Source organism: Triticum urartu, chromosome 3 (assembly GCF_003073215.2).
Source record: "Triticum urartu cultivar G1812 chromosome 3, Tu2.1, whole genome shotgun sequence".
Taxonomy (NCBI): Eukaryota; Viridiplantae; Streptophyta; class Magnoliopsida; order Poales; family Poaceae; genus Triticum; species Triticum urartu.
Genome location: NC_053024.1, coordinates 601,676,938 through 601,691,617, shown reverse-complemented (window position 1 = coordinate 601,691,617; position 14,680 = coordinate 601,676,938). Strand labels below are relative to the sequence as shown.

The following is a 14,680-nucleotide window of genomic DNA, read 5'->3' as shown; positions in this document are numbered from 1 at the left end:
CCCCAAACAAAAAGAATAGTGTCATTTTGTCACAGCTGCATTTTTTTGCGTGTGTTGGGTATATCAATTCTAGTGTTTCACTGTTAGTTGGTCCGCTGAATCTCATGTAGAGTTGGAGTTGTCTCTGCACATTTTTCATGTCAACTTTTATGCAGGAAATCAAAATAAAAAACGGGGAACTGGAAAATAAATAGAAAAGCTGAAGGAAGAGAAAATCAGTACCTGATGATAGCTCGATATGTTGTTCAATTTTTTTGAACAATATTTTTCTTCGAGGGTTTTTTGAACAATATTTTTCGAGGACCTTTTGAACAATATTTGAGCATTTATCAAGTGTACCCGCCGTGGTCTGTACCATGGGCTCTCACAAAAGCCCACCAGGCCGAATGATAAGTACGGAGCCCTAAACCAAGTTCTCGTCTCAGATCCCCTGCCGTGTGGTAGACACAGCGCCAGCCGCCAGGTTGGTTAGGGCAAATCTTGTTTAGTCCCACATCGCTCGTCCGCAGCAGCAGGCACGACGAAGAGGCTATAAAAGGGACCAGCTGCCACCTTAATCCTCACTTACCTGGACGGGGTCAATGAGCGATCAAGAAGGCTCATGGCCTAGGTTAGCAGCCTCCATTGCACTTGGGAGGAGTGCTGGCTTACCATCTCCCCAAGCGGGAGAATGGACGTCATAATTTGTGGTAGAGGGGGTACGCGTTCGCGCGGCCCCTGCCAATTTGAAGTTAAATTTTCCAGTTATCTTGCTTCCTTTTTGGTAGTTTGAAATTTGAAATGAAAGTTTGCAGCCTTTGTCAAGCATCAGTGAAAAGAAGGCTCATGTTTTCCTTTTGGCATTTACACATTGCAATTCAGTTTAGGTATTTTGTTTGATCACACTAGTAATGCGACTCAAGTGCGCGTCGACCTCATCGTGTATTCTGCTACAAGCTTTGAGAACAGAGAGGATTTGTCCTCCAGCAACCTGGCCGGCGTTTGGTGCTCCACGGCCACGCCTGTAAAATTTTGCCAGTGTGTTCGTCAGTCCAGTACATAAGTGTCACACCCAGATTGGGCAGATTAACAAGACGTTGCTTAAAGTTCATTTGAAGGGGTGATGATATGATGGCTGACCGTTGTCAAGAAGCAAGACTATATCGCTGTGAAGGACCGAGGTGATTCGATGCGCGATAGTGATGACGGTCGCCCCTGAGAAATGCTGCTGCAGTGTCTTCTGGATCAGGTTATCTGTTGCGGTGTCCACCGAAGCGGTGGCTTCGTCCAGGACCAGTATCTTGGTCCGTCTCAGGATCACCCTGCCGAGACAGACGAGCTGACGCTGGCCCACGCTCCAGTTCTCTCCGTTCTCCACCACTGCGAGCGGAGTTTTGAATTTCAGAAATTTCAGAAGAAGCCAGTCTACCGGAATGTAAACTGTATGGTTGAATATAGATCAGACCTGGTGAGTCAAGTTTGAGCTCCTTTCTTCGAACTTCATCTCCTAGCTGACAGTGATCCAAGGCCTGAAATGTTTATTTTTCAGTTTTTAAATAAGTGGTTTTAGAGCTTGTAATAATTCGAGAAATGAAAAGAAATGAAGCATGTGAACATCGAGACTACCTCCCAGATTTGATTGTCAGTGTACTCTCCTAGAGGGTCAAGGTTGTGTCTCACGGTTCCGTCGAACATCGTTGGGTCTTGCGGAATAATGCTCAACCTAGATCTCAGATCATGCAACCCGATGGTGCAAATGTCGACGCCGTCTACTGTTATCTGGCCGACAGTGGGATCCATGATACGGAAAAGGGCCTGTATGAGAGTTGATTTACCACTGCCTGTTCTACCAACAATACCCGTCTTCATGCCTCCAGGAAAAGTGACTGTAAGGCCCTTCAGAACAAACGGTAGTTGTGGAGCATATTTCACCTGCATCATTCATAAAATGTTAAGGACCTGTGATGGCAAAGCACCGAATCTAACAATTACTTTGGCCATGAGTCTAGATTTCTGACAGTTTACTGACAAGGGCAAAAAATGTATTACTTACATGGAGGTTATGGAGCTGAATTTCTCCCTCTGATGGCCAGTTATGAGCCAACCCATCTTCAGATATTGAAAGAGGGGCCTCTTCAGGAAGGCTTAGGTATTGCAAAATTCTCTCTACTGAGATGATCTTGTTCTCCAAATTGCACATGCTTGTTACAAGCGTTACTTGCATTATGTTCAGATTAAGCCCATATGTTACTACAAGGCCAGCAATTCCTGGACGTGGGATGGAATTTCAGTTGCAAACTCAGATCGTTTCTCCCACCATTTTGTTCCAGTATAAAATGTGTTTGAAACCTTTTCCTGTTTTTTTTTGGTTACTACCTAAATTCCCCCCTATGTTCAAATGAAATATAGCTTCCAGGCTGTTATTTCAAAACAAAAAATGCCGGGAACTAGCATCATACCTGGATCAATGATACCGATCGGCAGATTGATTAAAAATATCAAAGAGATGGCAAATGTAAGGGATGATAGCATATCCATACGGAAGCAAAGCCACTCCATTGCTCCAGCATTGTAGAATTTTGGTCGTGAGTAGGCATCCATTAGCTGGTTATTAGTTGATAAAAACTGATTTTCCTTGCCAAAACTTCTAATGATTGTTGATCCAGTTATTGATTCTACAAAATGTTGTATGATAGGAGCTTTGCAAATCCCGACCATCCTTTGCAACTCTCTGGCTGTATCAATGTAGTAGCGCTGCAAAAGGATAAATATAAGCAAAAATTCCATTTGTACCACCGAATAAGACCATAATTCTCTCTATACCGCTGAACACGTACCACTAGTTTTGTTTTTTGATTTCATCTATTTTTGTACAGAATTTTGATCAATTTTCTCCTGAAGAGCTGTGCCATAATTTGCTAAGAAAATTGTACATACATAAAGTTATAAATTTCCGGATAATGGGTCTAAGTTTCTGTACAAAGGCGTTTAAAGTCTTCAAATTTCTGTATAAATTTTTGTCCCCCCCAAAATTATACACAGAAGTTTGTGCAAAGAATATTTACAAATTTCTTCAAAGTTTGTACAAAAGTTCTGCTGAGACTAAACGTCAACTTTTGGCACCAAGGAGATAGTGTACATAGGCCAACTAATGTCTATTTAGCATGCATAGAAAGAATCACGTTACAAGTGAATGACAGTCTTTACACAGAGGATGAGGATACATCGAATCGAAACGAACTAGTGATATTCAGTGGTACCGAGGAATGTTTCTTTCTATATATAATCATATGTTGATCTTGCGGCTAAAACAGCGAAGGATAACGAGTAGGATAAAGTACCTGATACCAGAGGCAGATAGCAATTACAGGAATGAAAACAACAAAGACCTGCCATGCAACCTGAGACATCACAACAATAGTTCCACCAAGTTGTATGAAGGCAAACGCAATAGAGCCCATCCTGTTAGCAATGCTGGTGTCCACCAGGCTTTGATCAGTCGAAGCCTAAAAAAACAAGTTATTGTATCAACATGCTCCAAGCAAATAATAAACTGAACTTCCTAGGATTTGTTTTTGAGAATGACTTACCCTATTCAAGATGCGCCCACTTGGAGTGGAATCGAAGAAAGACATCGGAGCTCTGAATATGGATACATGCATCTTGTTAAACAGCAGCGTTGCTGTCTTGTATGCGGCTGGTACAAGAAACAGGGCTCTCACGAAGGTGCACACCGAGCTTCCTAGGGCCAATGCTACATAGACGTATATCAATGTGTACATGCTGACCGGAGGCTCGACGTCCTTCGACGCAGGAGCAGCCCAGGCCATCCAGTAATTGCTAGCAATGTGAAGCACTTCGAAAAGCATCTGCGCCAGCAGCACGAATGGCACGAGAGCTCCCCCATAAGCTAAGGTGAGGTACTTCCAGTAGACCCAAAACCCCACCCTGCCCCTCTCCCTTTCTTCCTCCTGCACCAGCTGCCCACCCTGACCATGGCCATCATCTTGCTTGACATTTTGCTTATCCTTTTTCTCAGTTGATGGCAGTGGCCCGGACAGGCTTGCTGCGCCGCTAGACGAGAAAGCCTCACTGGCTCCATTTGGAACTTCGATTGCGTCGATTGCTGCAAGAGCATCCTTGTGAGCACCAACCAGTTCCATAAACTCTTCCCCTGAGCCAAGTATTTCGTTGTATCTGCCAGATTGTGCTATCACCCCATCTTTAATTACCTACAATACAGTTACTTTATAATAGAAATACTTTATGGTAATAAATATACATGAAGATTTTTCAGAAAGAAATATGCACGAATTATTTGCTCATGAAAATCTCACCAGAATAAGATCCGCTGCAGGTAAAAATTCAAGCTGATGAGTGACGTACACCACTGTTTTTTGAGCCAATGCCCCAAGCAAGCATTCCTACAGAAGACAGAAGAGACATAAGAAATGTGTTTGTCAAATAAAAGGTAGTACCATTATACTACCTTGAATATGTGGGATCCTGTATGAGCATCGACAGCACTGAAGGGATCGTCGAACAAATAAATGTCGGCGTCCTGATACAGAGCCCGTGCTATCTGAACTCTCTGCTTCTGCCCACCGCTGAGGTTGATGCCTCGCTCTCCAATGACCGTCTGGTCGCCCGACGGGAAGCTCTCCAGGTCTTTCTTCAGCGAACACAGCTCTAGCACTCTGTCATACTTCTCACTGTCCATCTCCTTGCCGAACAGTATGTTCTCCTGAACCTTGCCGCTCTGTATCCACGCTGACTGGCTCACATACGCTATTGTCCCGCAGGTCCTGACCACTCCTGATAGCTTCGGAACCTCGCCAAGAATGCAAGAGAGCAGGCTCGATTTTCCGGAGCCGACCGTGCCGCAGACCGCCACACGCGTGCCCTGCCGAGCTTGAAAGTTGAGGTCCTTGAGCGTTGGCATTTCAGGCGAGGCGTCCCAGGAGAAGCACCCATTGCTGACCTCGATTGCAACATCTGAGCTGCCGATTGGCAGCCTCTGCACAGCGTCCGTCGGGAACTCCTCGAGGCATAGGAAGGATGCTATCCTGTCAAGAGACACCTTGGTCTGGATGATCGCCGAGATCCTGTCCGGAAGGTTGTATATCGATTCCTGCAGCACCCGGAGCGTGGCCAGTGCAGACAGCACCTTGCCCGACTCCAATGGTATCCCCATCAGGACGCATGCTCCGAAGGTGACCACGGCGATGAATGTTGGGGCGCTCCAGAAGATGAAGGTGATCATGGTCGAGGTGTAAAGGTACTTCTTGAGCCAGTTCGTCTCCGTCTTCCTGAGGGCGATGATCTTGGACAAGAACTTCATCTCCCACCCCTGCAGCTTGAGGATCCTCATGTTGCGCAGGATCTCTGACGTCGCCTTCATCCGAACGTCCTTGCTCCTCATCAGATTCTGCTGGAGCTTCTCCTGGACTTTCACCGAAGGGACGTTGACGAGCATGACGGCCGCGGTGGCGCCGAGCGCGGCGAGCGAGGCAAGCCCGAGAGTGGAGTAGAGGACGAACATCGCCATGCCTACTTGGAGCGGCACCAGCCACAGGTCGTGGATGTACCAGGAGGAGTTCCCGACACGGTCGGCGTCGACGCCGACGATGTTGACCATCTCGCCGCTCGAGTGGGCCTGCCTGGAACGGCCGGAGAGGGCCAGCCCCTTCTCGTACACGACGGCGACCAGCGCGGACCGCGCGCGTATCCCGACCTGCTGCAGCCGGAAGCACGAGTGCTGCTGCGACAAACACTCGAACACCTTGGCTGCGATGAAGGCGAGGACGAGGAGCTGCCCCTTGCTCGGGCGCCTCCCGTCGCCGCCGTTGAGGTACTGCACGAGGGAGTCGATGAGGTACGGGCCGACGTAGGTGGCCACGTTGTAGACGAGAGCGTAGAGCGCGGTCACCGCGACGTGCCAGCGGAAGGTGCGCACCAGGACCTTGGCGAGCTTGAATGCCGTCACCCTTTGGCTCGTGGTGCCGTCGCCAGCGACCGTCGCGAGGTTGGCCTTGAACGAGGGGAGCAGGCCGGCCACGCTGTCGCCGGGGTCGAGGCCCGGGACGTCGTCGAGGCCGAGGGCCTTCTTGTGGCCCACGGCGAGCAGCGGCCCCATCCAGGAGAAGGTGAGGACGCCGAGGAGGCCGGCGCCGGCGTACGCAGAGGCACAGGCGCTGCTGCTCTCGCTCGCGCCATCTAGCAGGGGCTCCTCTGAAGCAGAACCGCCCGCTAGTTCGCTCTTGCCGAACAGCCCGGCGACGAGCAGCACCACGGCAGCGAGGACCGAGACGGCGTCGAGCGCCCAGGAACGCGCGGGCACGGGGAGCCCATCGAGGCTCGTCGCGGCGTGGACGGCGACTGCGAGGACCGACAGCAGCAGGAAGAGCGCCCACCAGAGCCTGAGCGGCGCGGGGAACCGCTCGTCGCGGCGGAACTCGAACTGCAGGTACGCCGCGAGCAGCAGCCACGCCACCCCGCGCGCGGCGGCATCCACCTGCTCCACCGCCGCGTGGAGCGTCCACCCGGCGCCGGCGCCAAGGTAGCAGGAGTACGCGGCGAGGAGGAGCTGGAACGCCGCCAGAGCCCACATGGTGCAGGCCGCCACCACGTAGCACCGGACCCCGCCCACGGCGCTCACGGTGTCCTTCCCGCGGCGGGGGAAGAGCCGGCTCCCAGCAACGGCGAGCGCGAGGATGAGGTGGACCCCGGCGCTCACGCCGTGGAGGAGGAAGCAGGGCAGTGATCGCTCGCTCGCCGCCATCTCTGCCGCTCGGTCAGGGCGAGGGCTTACACAGGGTCAGTCACTCGCATCGCCTCTGGTCGTGACGGCGCGGCACCTTGCGGTGCAAGGCGACGCCGTCCTCTCCACGTTTGCTCTGATCGCCGGTAGTGTGTTGGCGGCCAAGTCCTTGGTCAATTCTTGACTTGGGTTGAAGTTGAATGTTCTCTCGTCGGTTGCTCTGATTGATTTTGTTTCTCTACTGCCTTGTTGGAAATGGCGTCACACCACACCGATGGAATGTGCGTGCACACGTCTCGTCTTTAGCTTTCGATACCGACTGCCGGCTCTCTGATTTCCACCGAAAAAAGGGACGGGGTGAATGCGTGCGTGCATGGTGCCATTGGTGCGGTATATTACAAAGAGTTGAGTTGGTTTGGTGCGCCAGGATTCGAGTATAGGGGGGAGGGGAGGCGAGTACATATATTGATCTAATCTCGTTGTTAATTAGTCATCGCTGTTACTAAAATTGTCGATCGTTGGGGGGGGGGGGGGGGGGGGGGGCAGGTCCCTGCCCGTCCCCCTGACTCCGCCCCTGGTTAGGTGGACAGTGGTATCCTCAACCCACCAGGGTTTAAATCCTGGTGCTCGCATTATTCCTGAATTTATTTCAGTATTTCCGGCGATGCGCTTTCAGTGAGAGGAGACGTTCCCGTCGACGACGAGGCGCCTACGGTGACTTCGTAAATCTCAAGATGATATGCCGGCTCAGTCTCTCGGAGATGCTCATAGGGGTAGGGCGCTCCACCTCAGCGCATATCGCGAACTCGAGGTCCTTGGCTCTGCCGCACTTCACAACGTCCCCGACCACGCGAGCGATAGTGGATATGCAGGACTTCGTCGGGTAGAAGCTGAGCTGGAGGCGGGGTCTCGATGGCACGACGGCATCTGCACGTCGGAGGAGAGATCAGTCTCAGCATCGTGTCGGTGTAGACGGCCATTGCCTGACCCATCGTGGCTGGCCCTTCGCAACAGGTGTTGGACATCTAACGGACTAGCCAGGAGAGGGCTACCACACCAGGACTCATGCCCATTCTGCAACCAGGAGGAAGAAACTATCAATCATCTATTACTAACTTGCGTGTTCTCGAGAGAGGTTTGGGCGCACATCTGCCATGCACTAGAGGTGCCGGCATGGGCGCCTAGTGGGACTGAGGTGCTTTTCGCATGGTGCCAAGGTAGAGAGAAACAGGGCCTAAGCATCAAGACTACTAGGGCAATAATTTTGCTTGGTCTTTGGGAGCTGTGGAAGCACTGAAATGCAGTGGTCTTTAATTTGATGGTGTTGCTCCGGATATTGCCAAGGTCATGCGACATGTGGAGCAAGAAGGAAGAGCATGGTGGAATGCAGGCTCATGAAGGGCAGCGTAGAGAGTTTATTCGGCAGGTTAAGTAGGTGGAGTATGAGTGACTAGTCGACCATAAGTATGGTGTGGACTGTGGGGTGGATTAAATGGCGCGGTGTAACATGTAAAATGTAACCGCACCCGTGGAGGGCTCTGTCTGCCCTTTCCTTTTTTTTTACTAGTAAGCTTGCACGTGCAACGCATGTCTGGACTGAAAGCATGTTATACAATGAAACATATTTTTTTTTATCATAATTTCATTTCAAAAATATATATTTCTAATTCCCAAGTCATAAAGATAGGATCTATTTTATTGACAGGATTTATCATTACTTTAGCTACTTTAGCAGCTTGGCCAATTACACGGAATTCATGATTATTCTATTTCCTGATGCTCGCTATGTATAGTGATCAAACAGGATTATTTTCTTTGCGAGACCTTTTACTATTTTTTATCATGTGGGAGTTAGAATTAATTCTTGTTTACTTACTTTTATCCGAGTGAAGCGGCCCCAGGTGTAAGAATGCCCAGATATCATGTGGGAATTGACAGGATTTATAGCTTCACTTGCAGCAAACCATCAGGGTGCATCGATATCATATCTTTATCACCAAAATAAAACATGAATCATGCTACTCATTACCTACAAGTCCTGACCAATGTAGTTCAATGGCCAGCCCTTCCCACTGCGGTTGTACCAAGCGACGACCCATACATACCCGTCGACAGAGCCGCTTCGCCCAACTCACAACAGCTGTCGTCGGCTCGCTCGTCTCCCTCACAGAACGGCATCGCTTCGCTCGCAGCAAACCATTAGGCTGCATCGATATCATATCTTTATCACCAAAATAAGACATGAATCATGCTACTCATTACCTACAGGTCCTGACCAATGTAGTTCAATGGCCATCCCTTCCCCCTGCGACTGTACCAAGTGACGGCCCATACATACCCGTCGACGGAGCCGCTTCGCCTGACTCACAACAGTTGTCGTCGGCCCGCTCGCCTCCCTCATAGAACGGCATCGCTTTGCTCGCAGCAAACCATCAGGCTGCATCGATATCATATCTTTATCACCAAAATAAGACATGAATCATGCTACTCATTACCTACAGGTCTGACCAATGTAGTTCAATGGCCAGCCATTCCCCCTGCGGCTGTACCAAGCGACGACCCATACATACCTGTCGACGGACAATGCGGATGCCCGAGCCAGTGCAGCAAGAATAACACTTATTACATGGAGATCTGGACCAATGTAGTTCATTTGACAACATTTAGTGTTCATTCTTCCATGGTCAGGTCCTGACCAATGGAGGTACAATTTTTTTTGCAATCTATCCATTTTAAATAGCATGCCTCTCCTGCAACTTTCAGAAAACGTACTGGCATGTCCTATGCCCAAATAATGGCCATTCCAGGTCCACAGACAAATTAAAAAATACAGGTAGCCGTTCGAGATTGTAAGTCTAATGGTAGCTCTTAGATGACAAATAACAAAATCTAATAGTGACCAGGATGGGCATCCCATCGTGTCTCTAATTTGGGGTTGTACTTGGCCCCTTTTTTGTATGAATTTAATCGGTTCATTCAAATTTTCATCTAAGCTCAATAAAACTGAGCCATGCATAGCTAGTCTTTCCACGGCCAATAGCAGCTTTACACAAAAATAGCTCATCATGAACCGGCAAAAGCATCAGCTACGCGATGCATGTGAAATCGCATCCCAAGTCCTAAAGGTATATGGCTATTGAATATCAAGAAACAAGCTAGAAAGCAGCAAGGCAATGAAAATGGATGGATTCCATGGCAGCATGATCTCTGTGCCCTCCTATCATTGTGAATCTTGATTAGGGCAGGGAGAAACTGCCGAGTTGCCTTCTTTGGTTCCCGTGTATAGACACCTGCAGCACACAACTTTTTGTAGCAAAATGTAAAATATTAACACTGTTCCAAATGGATTTGCATAGGCCCTACGGAAAAAAGTATAGTCGTGAACCATGGTGCATATATATAACAATGTCTGAATTAAGATGATGAGCATTACAACAGGGGGAGGTAATTGACCTTAAATCACTTACATATGAATATGTATACTCTAAATGTAGGCCTTGGCTGAGAAGCAAGACAGATCTGGACATTCAGTAAGTAAAGCCACAAACTTATCCACCTCTTCATCCCTGAACAACATATTTCTATAAGATAGTATATCTGTATATGCACTGAACAAAGCCCGTATGTTGGAATAGAATAATACTCATGAATGTAATCAAATGAATTAAGAATTTGCTAATATGTCTAGCAGGACACATCTCTCATCCTCGTTCCTCCTTGGCACAATTGCATTCCATAGTATGGTTATACATATCCTCAAACATGTAGGAACTAATATTTGTCTTTCTCACGTGCATGAAGAAATAGTTACATTTACGTGCTAGAAAACTAATTGGATAAGAAGTACATATGTCGCTCATTGTTGTTCTTGTATAAAAACAGTACGAAAGTGGGATCATAAACTCACCAATCCTTGTTGTCTCTCTTTATTTACAGAGCATTTAACCTCTGCCTCACACAACGTGTATATGTCTCAGCATTCGGCATGTACCTTTTGTCAATGTCAACATACTCAAATACGACATCTTCACCAAGTTCCAATGTAACAGGCTGTCAAGAAAAAAGATGCAATACCAAAGGTGAGAATGGCAGTCTATTGGCCAATATATTCTACTGTAATAATTAGTCTAAAGGAGAAAAGATGCATGATATGTGATAAATTAGTACAAATATAAATAAAATTATAGAAATGTGGAACAAACCTTGACCCTAGGAGTTGCAGCAACTATAATCCTTTTACCAGTTTTGTAAGGGCATATTTATCCGTACGGTGTTTTGGTGATTGATGACAATGCATTTGCAGACTAATCGGGTGCTTTGAGTTCTTTCAGATATTCATCTTTCGGCACGAAACGATTATTTCCCTTCGGCGCTCTACTCAAGACGGTGCAGCTTCTTTCGTGACTTTGTTGGTGGACTAAGTTTCGTAGTAGTCACCGTACTATCAAGAGGGGATCTGCTTCGGTATGGGTTGGGTGGAATCAACACGTACACGTTCTTCTCACACCCACCGTTTCTTTCCGTCTCTCTGGAGCTTCTCTTTTCTTCCCTTTTGTGTCTTTTCCTGGACCCAGCGGTAGTACCGCGGGCCACAGCGGTAGTACCGCTGAGGCTCACTAAGCGGCAGTACCGCTCCTCGGAGCGGTAGTACCGCTTTATGGCCTCAGCTGTAGTACCGCTGCGGCTCCGTGCTCCTACCGCCTCGACTCGAGTGCGCATTTTTCTCGTGTCGGGTTTTACGGCACTAGCTGCAGTATAGCGGTAGTACGGCTGAAGCTCAGTAAGCGGTAGTACCGCTCCTCGGAGCGGTAGTACCGCTGGTTGGCCTCAGCCGCAGTACCGTTGTGGCTCCATGCTCCTACCGCCTCGACTCGAGTGCGCATTCTCTCGTGTCGGGTTTTATGGTACTAGCTGCGGTAGTAGTGGCGGTAGTGCTGCTTGTGAGCGGTAGTACCGCCCTGCCTCCGCGGTAGTACCGCTCTGGGTCCCAGCCCCAGCCTCTTCTCTTCCAGCGCGGCAGTACTGCTGAGGGGGAACGGTAGTACCGCTTATGAGCGGTAGTACCGTCCTGCCCCCGCGGTAGTACCGCTCTCTGCTGGGCTGAATAGGGGGTAACGGTTGGATTGTTTCCCCCACTATAAAAGGGTGTCTTCTTCCCCCCTTTGACCTATCTCTTCCACCATTAAAACTCCATTATTGCTCCAAGCTCCATTTTCGCCCGATCTCACTCCCTAGCCAACCAAACTTGTTGATTTGCTCAGGAGTGGTTGAGAAGGCCCCGATCTACACTTCCACCGAGAGATTTTTGATTCCCCCACTCATCCTTAGTGGATCTTGTTACTCTTGGGTGTTTGAGCACCCTAGACGGTTGAGGTCACCTCGGAGCCATATTCCATTGTGGTGAAGCTTCGTGGTCTTGTTGGGAGCCTCCGATTAAGTTGTGGAGTTTGCCCCAACCTTGTTTGTAAAGGTTCGGTCGCCGCCTTCAAGGGCACCAATAGTGGAATCACGGCATCTCGCATTGTGTGAGGGCGTGAGGAGAATACGGTGGCCCTAGTGGCTTCTTGGGGAGCATTGTGCCTCCACACCGCTCCAACGGAGACGTACTTCCCTTCAAAAGGAAGGAACTTCGGTAACACATCCTCGTCTTCACCGGATCCACTCTTGGTTATCTCTTACCTTCACTTGTGCAAGCTCTTTAGTGTTTGTTCCCTTGCTTGCTTGTGTGCTTGTTGTTGTTGCATCATATAGGTTGTTCACCTAGCTGCACATCTAGACAACCTACTTTGATGCAAAGGTTAATTTGGTAAAGAAAAGCTAAAAAATTGGTAGTTGCCTATTCACCCCCCCCTCTAGTCAACCATATCGATCCTTTCAATTGGTATCAGAGCCTCGTCTCTTTATTAAGGACTTTACCGTCCAAAGAGTATGGTTGATACCGTAGACGGAGCGGAGGAACACTCCGGTGTGAATTCTATCTCGTCTACGGGCGATGGGGGAACTTTGGTCTCTCGTGAGGAGTTCAATGTAGCCTTGGAGACATTGAAAACCTCCATGACGACCGAACTTGAAAACATGTTTACTAAATTTCTTGAGGGGCTTAAACTATCCACCGCACCGCTGAAAGTGGGGGATCCCACCAACAAGGTGTCGGATGCTATCCCCGACAAGGGGGAAGCTAGTAGTGAAAAGGCTCCTTCTTCTAGTGGCAAGAATGGCACCGGCATCTTTGCCCATGTGGAACCACCACTTGTGTATGGTGGACCGGTTCCTTCTACTCATTTGAATCATGCCGGTCCTCCTCCTAAGATTGTGAAAAATGAGGATTTTGATTCTTGGGTTTACCGCTTTAAACGTCATTTAAATCATGTGAACACTAACCTTTGGAGAATCATTGAAGAAGGTTTCTACCCACATGATCCAAGCAACTTCACTCCTCGAGAAGCCGCGGACAATCAATTCAATGAGAATGCTCTCTTCATCATTCAAGATGCAATTCCACTCGAAGACCTACCTCATCTTCGTCCCTTCGCCTTGGCCAAAGATGCATGGCATTGTGTCGTGTCTCTCTACCGGGGAAGCGCAAGCATTCAACGCTCCAACTATGAAGTGGTACAAGATGAGGCCGATGAGTTTGCAATGAAGGAAGATGAAGAACCTCGTGAGCTTTATCGGAGAGTCACCAAACTCGCGGTCTCACTACGAGATCACGGGAGCAAGGACACGGATGACAATTGGATCAAGCGCAAATTCCTCAAGGCAATGATGCCCTACCACAAGGCCATGTCCTCCGTCATCCGCCAAAGACCGGACTTCCACACTTTGACCTCAAGCGAGGTGTTGGATGAGTTTGTGGCCATGAACATTTTGGACAAGACCGCCGACAATGCGGTGCTCCGTTCTCAACGGGGAAAGAAGCCTAACCTTGCTTTGAAGGCCAAGCTCACCGTGAAAGAAGAAGAAGAGGAAGAGGAGGAGAGCAACCCCGAAGATACAAAGTATGCATATCATGAACACATGGCACTTGCTTCAAGGCAATTTTGGAGCAAGAAAAACTCGAGGAACAACTTTAGCAAAAACACCTCGAGTGGCACGAGGGGCAAGCAACGTGTAAGGACTTGCTACAATTGCGGCAACGTGAGTCATTTCGTTGCGGAATGCCCGTATGAGAAGAGGGAAGACAATGGTGGCAAACTCATTCGAAAGGACAAGGCCAAGTCGTTCCCCAACAAGAACAACTTCACCAAGAAGACTCCTCCCAAGGCCTTGGTTGTGCAAGAAGAGTACAATGAGGATGATGACGATGATGAAGATGATGAGTCGGTTGCCATGGCCTCCGTCGCCATTGCCACAACGTCACGAGTGTCCCTCTTCGACTCACCCAACGAGAGCATCAACGCCAAGTGCCTCATGGCGAAAGCCACCAACAAGGTAACCTCCAACATTAAAACTACCATCATTAATCATCCTTCCCCATCGAAGAACATTAATGAAGTTGAGGGAGTTAATGTGGAGGCTAACGAGTTTGAGGCCTTTATGGGCAAACTCAAGGGAAAATCCAAGAAGCACTTTGTTGCTCTCCTGGAACAACTTGGCGAGGCCAATGACATGATCGAGGCTCATGAAGACACCATCTCAAAGATGGAAGGGCATAGTCGTGACTATGCCGATGAGATTTCGGACCTTTCCAATGCTCTTGAGGAAGAGCGTGGTCTTCGTTTGGCTCTTGAGGAGTCATACAACGTTGATCATGCTAAGTTAGAGAAAGATTATGATCATGCCCTCGTTGTTTCTCGTGTGCTAAATTCCGAGAAGGCCAAACTCGGAGTTGATCTTGCTAGACTCAAAGAGGAGTTTGATATACTTGACAAGGCCTTGAAGGGTATTCACGCTAGTCTCAAGGAGTCTCATGATCAACTCCAAGTGAAGCTAACTAAGGAG

General features: G+C 48.7%; 1 protein-coding gene and 1 non-coding gene across 2 annotated transcripts; one reads left to right on the top strand and one right to left on the bottom strand.

Annotated features, from left to right (window-relative positions):
• The first annotated feature begins 560 nt into the window (after nucleotides 1–560).
• Nucleotides 561–721, top strand: LOC125549696. Its single transcript, XR_007301437.1, has one exon. It is a non-coding gene; the product is annotated as a U1 spliceosomal RNA (small nuclear RNA).
• A 90-nt stretch (nucleotides 722–811) lies between these two features.
• LOC125545268 (ABC transporter C family member 3-like) lies at nucleotides 812–6,958 on the bottom strand. Its single transcript, XM_048709158.1, has 10 exons — nucleotides 4,469–6,958; nucleotides 4,317–4,403; nucleotides 3,570–4,211; nucleotides 3,321–3,485; nucleotides 2,439–2,733; nucleotides 2,033–2,247; nucleotides 1,606–1,911; nucleotides 1,445–1,508; nucleotides 1,120–1,359; nucleotides 812–1,001 (listed from the first exon to the last, which is right to left on the bottom strand). The coding sequence occupies exons 1-10, from the start codon at nucleotides 6,758–6,760 to the stop codon at nucleotides 898–900; spliced, it is 4,410 nt and encodes a 1,469-aa protein (XP_048565115.1). The 5' UTR covers nucleotides 6,761–6,958; the 3' UTR covers nucleotides 812–897.
• Nucleotides 6,959–14,680: the final 7,722 nt, after the last annotated feature.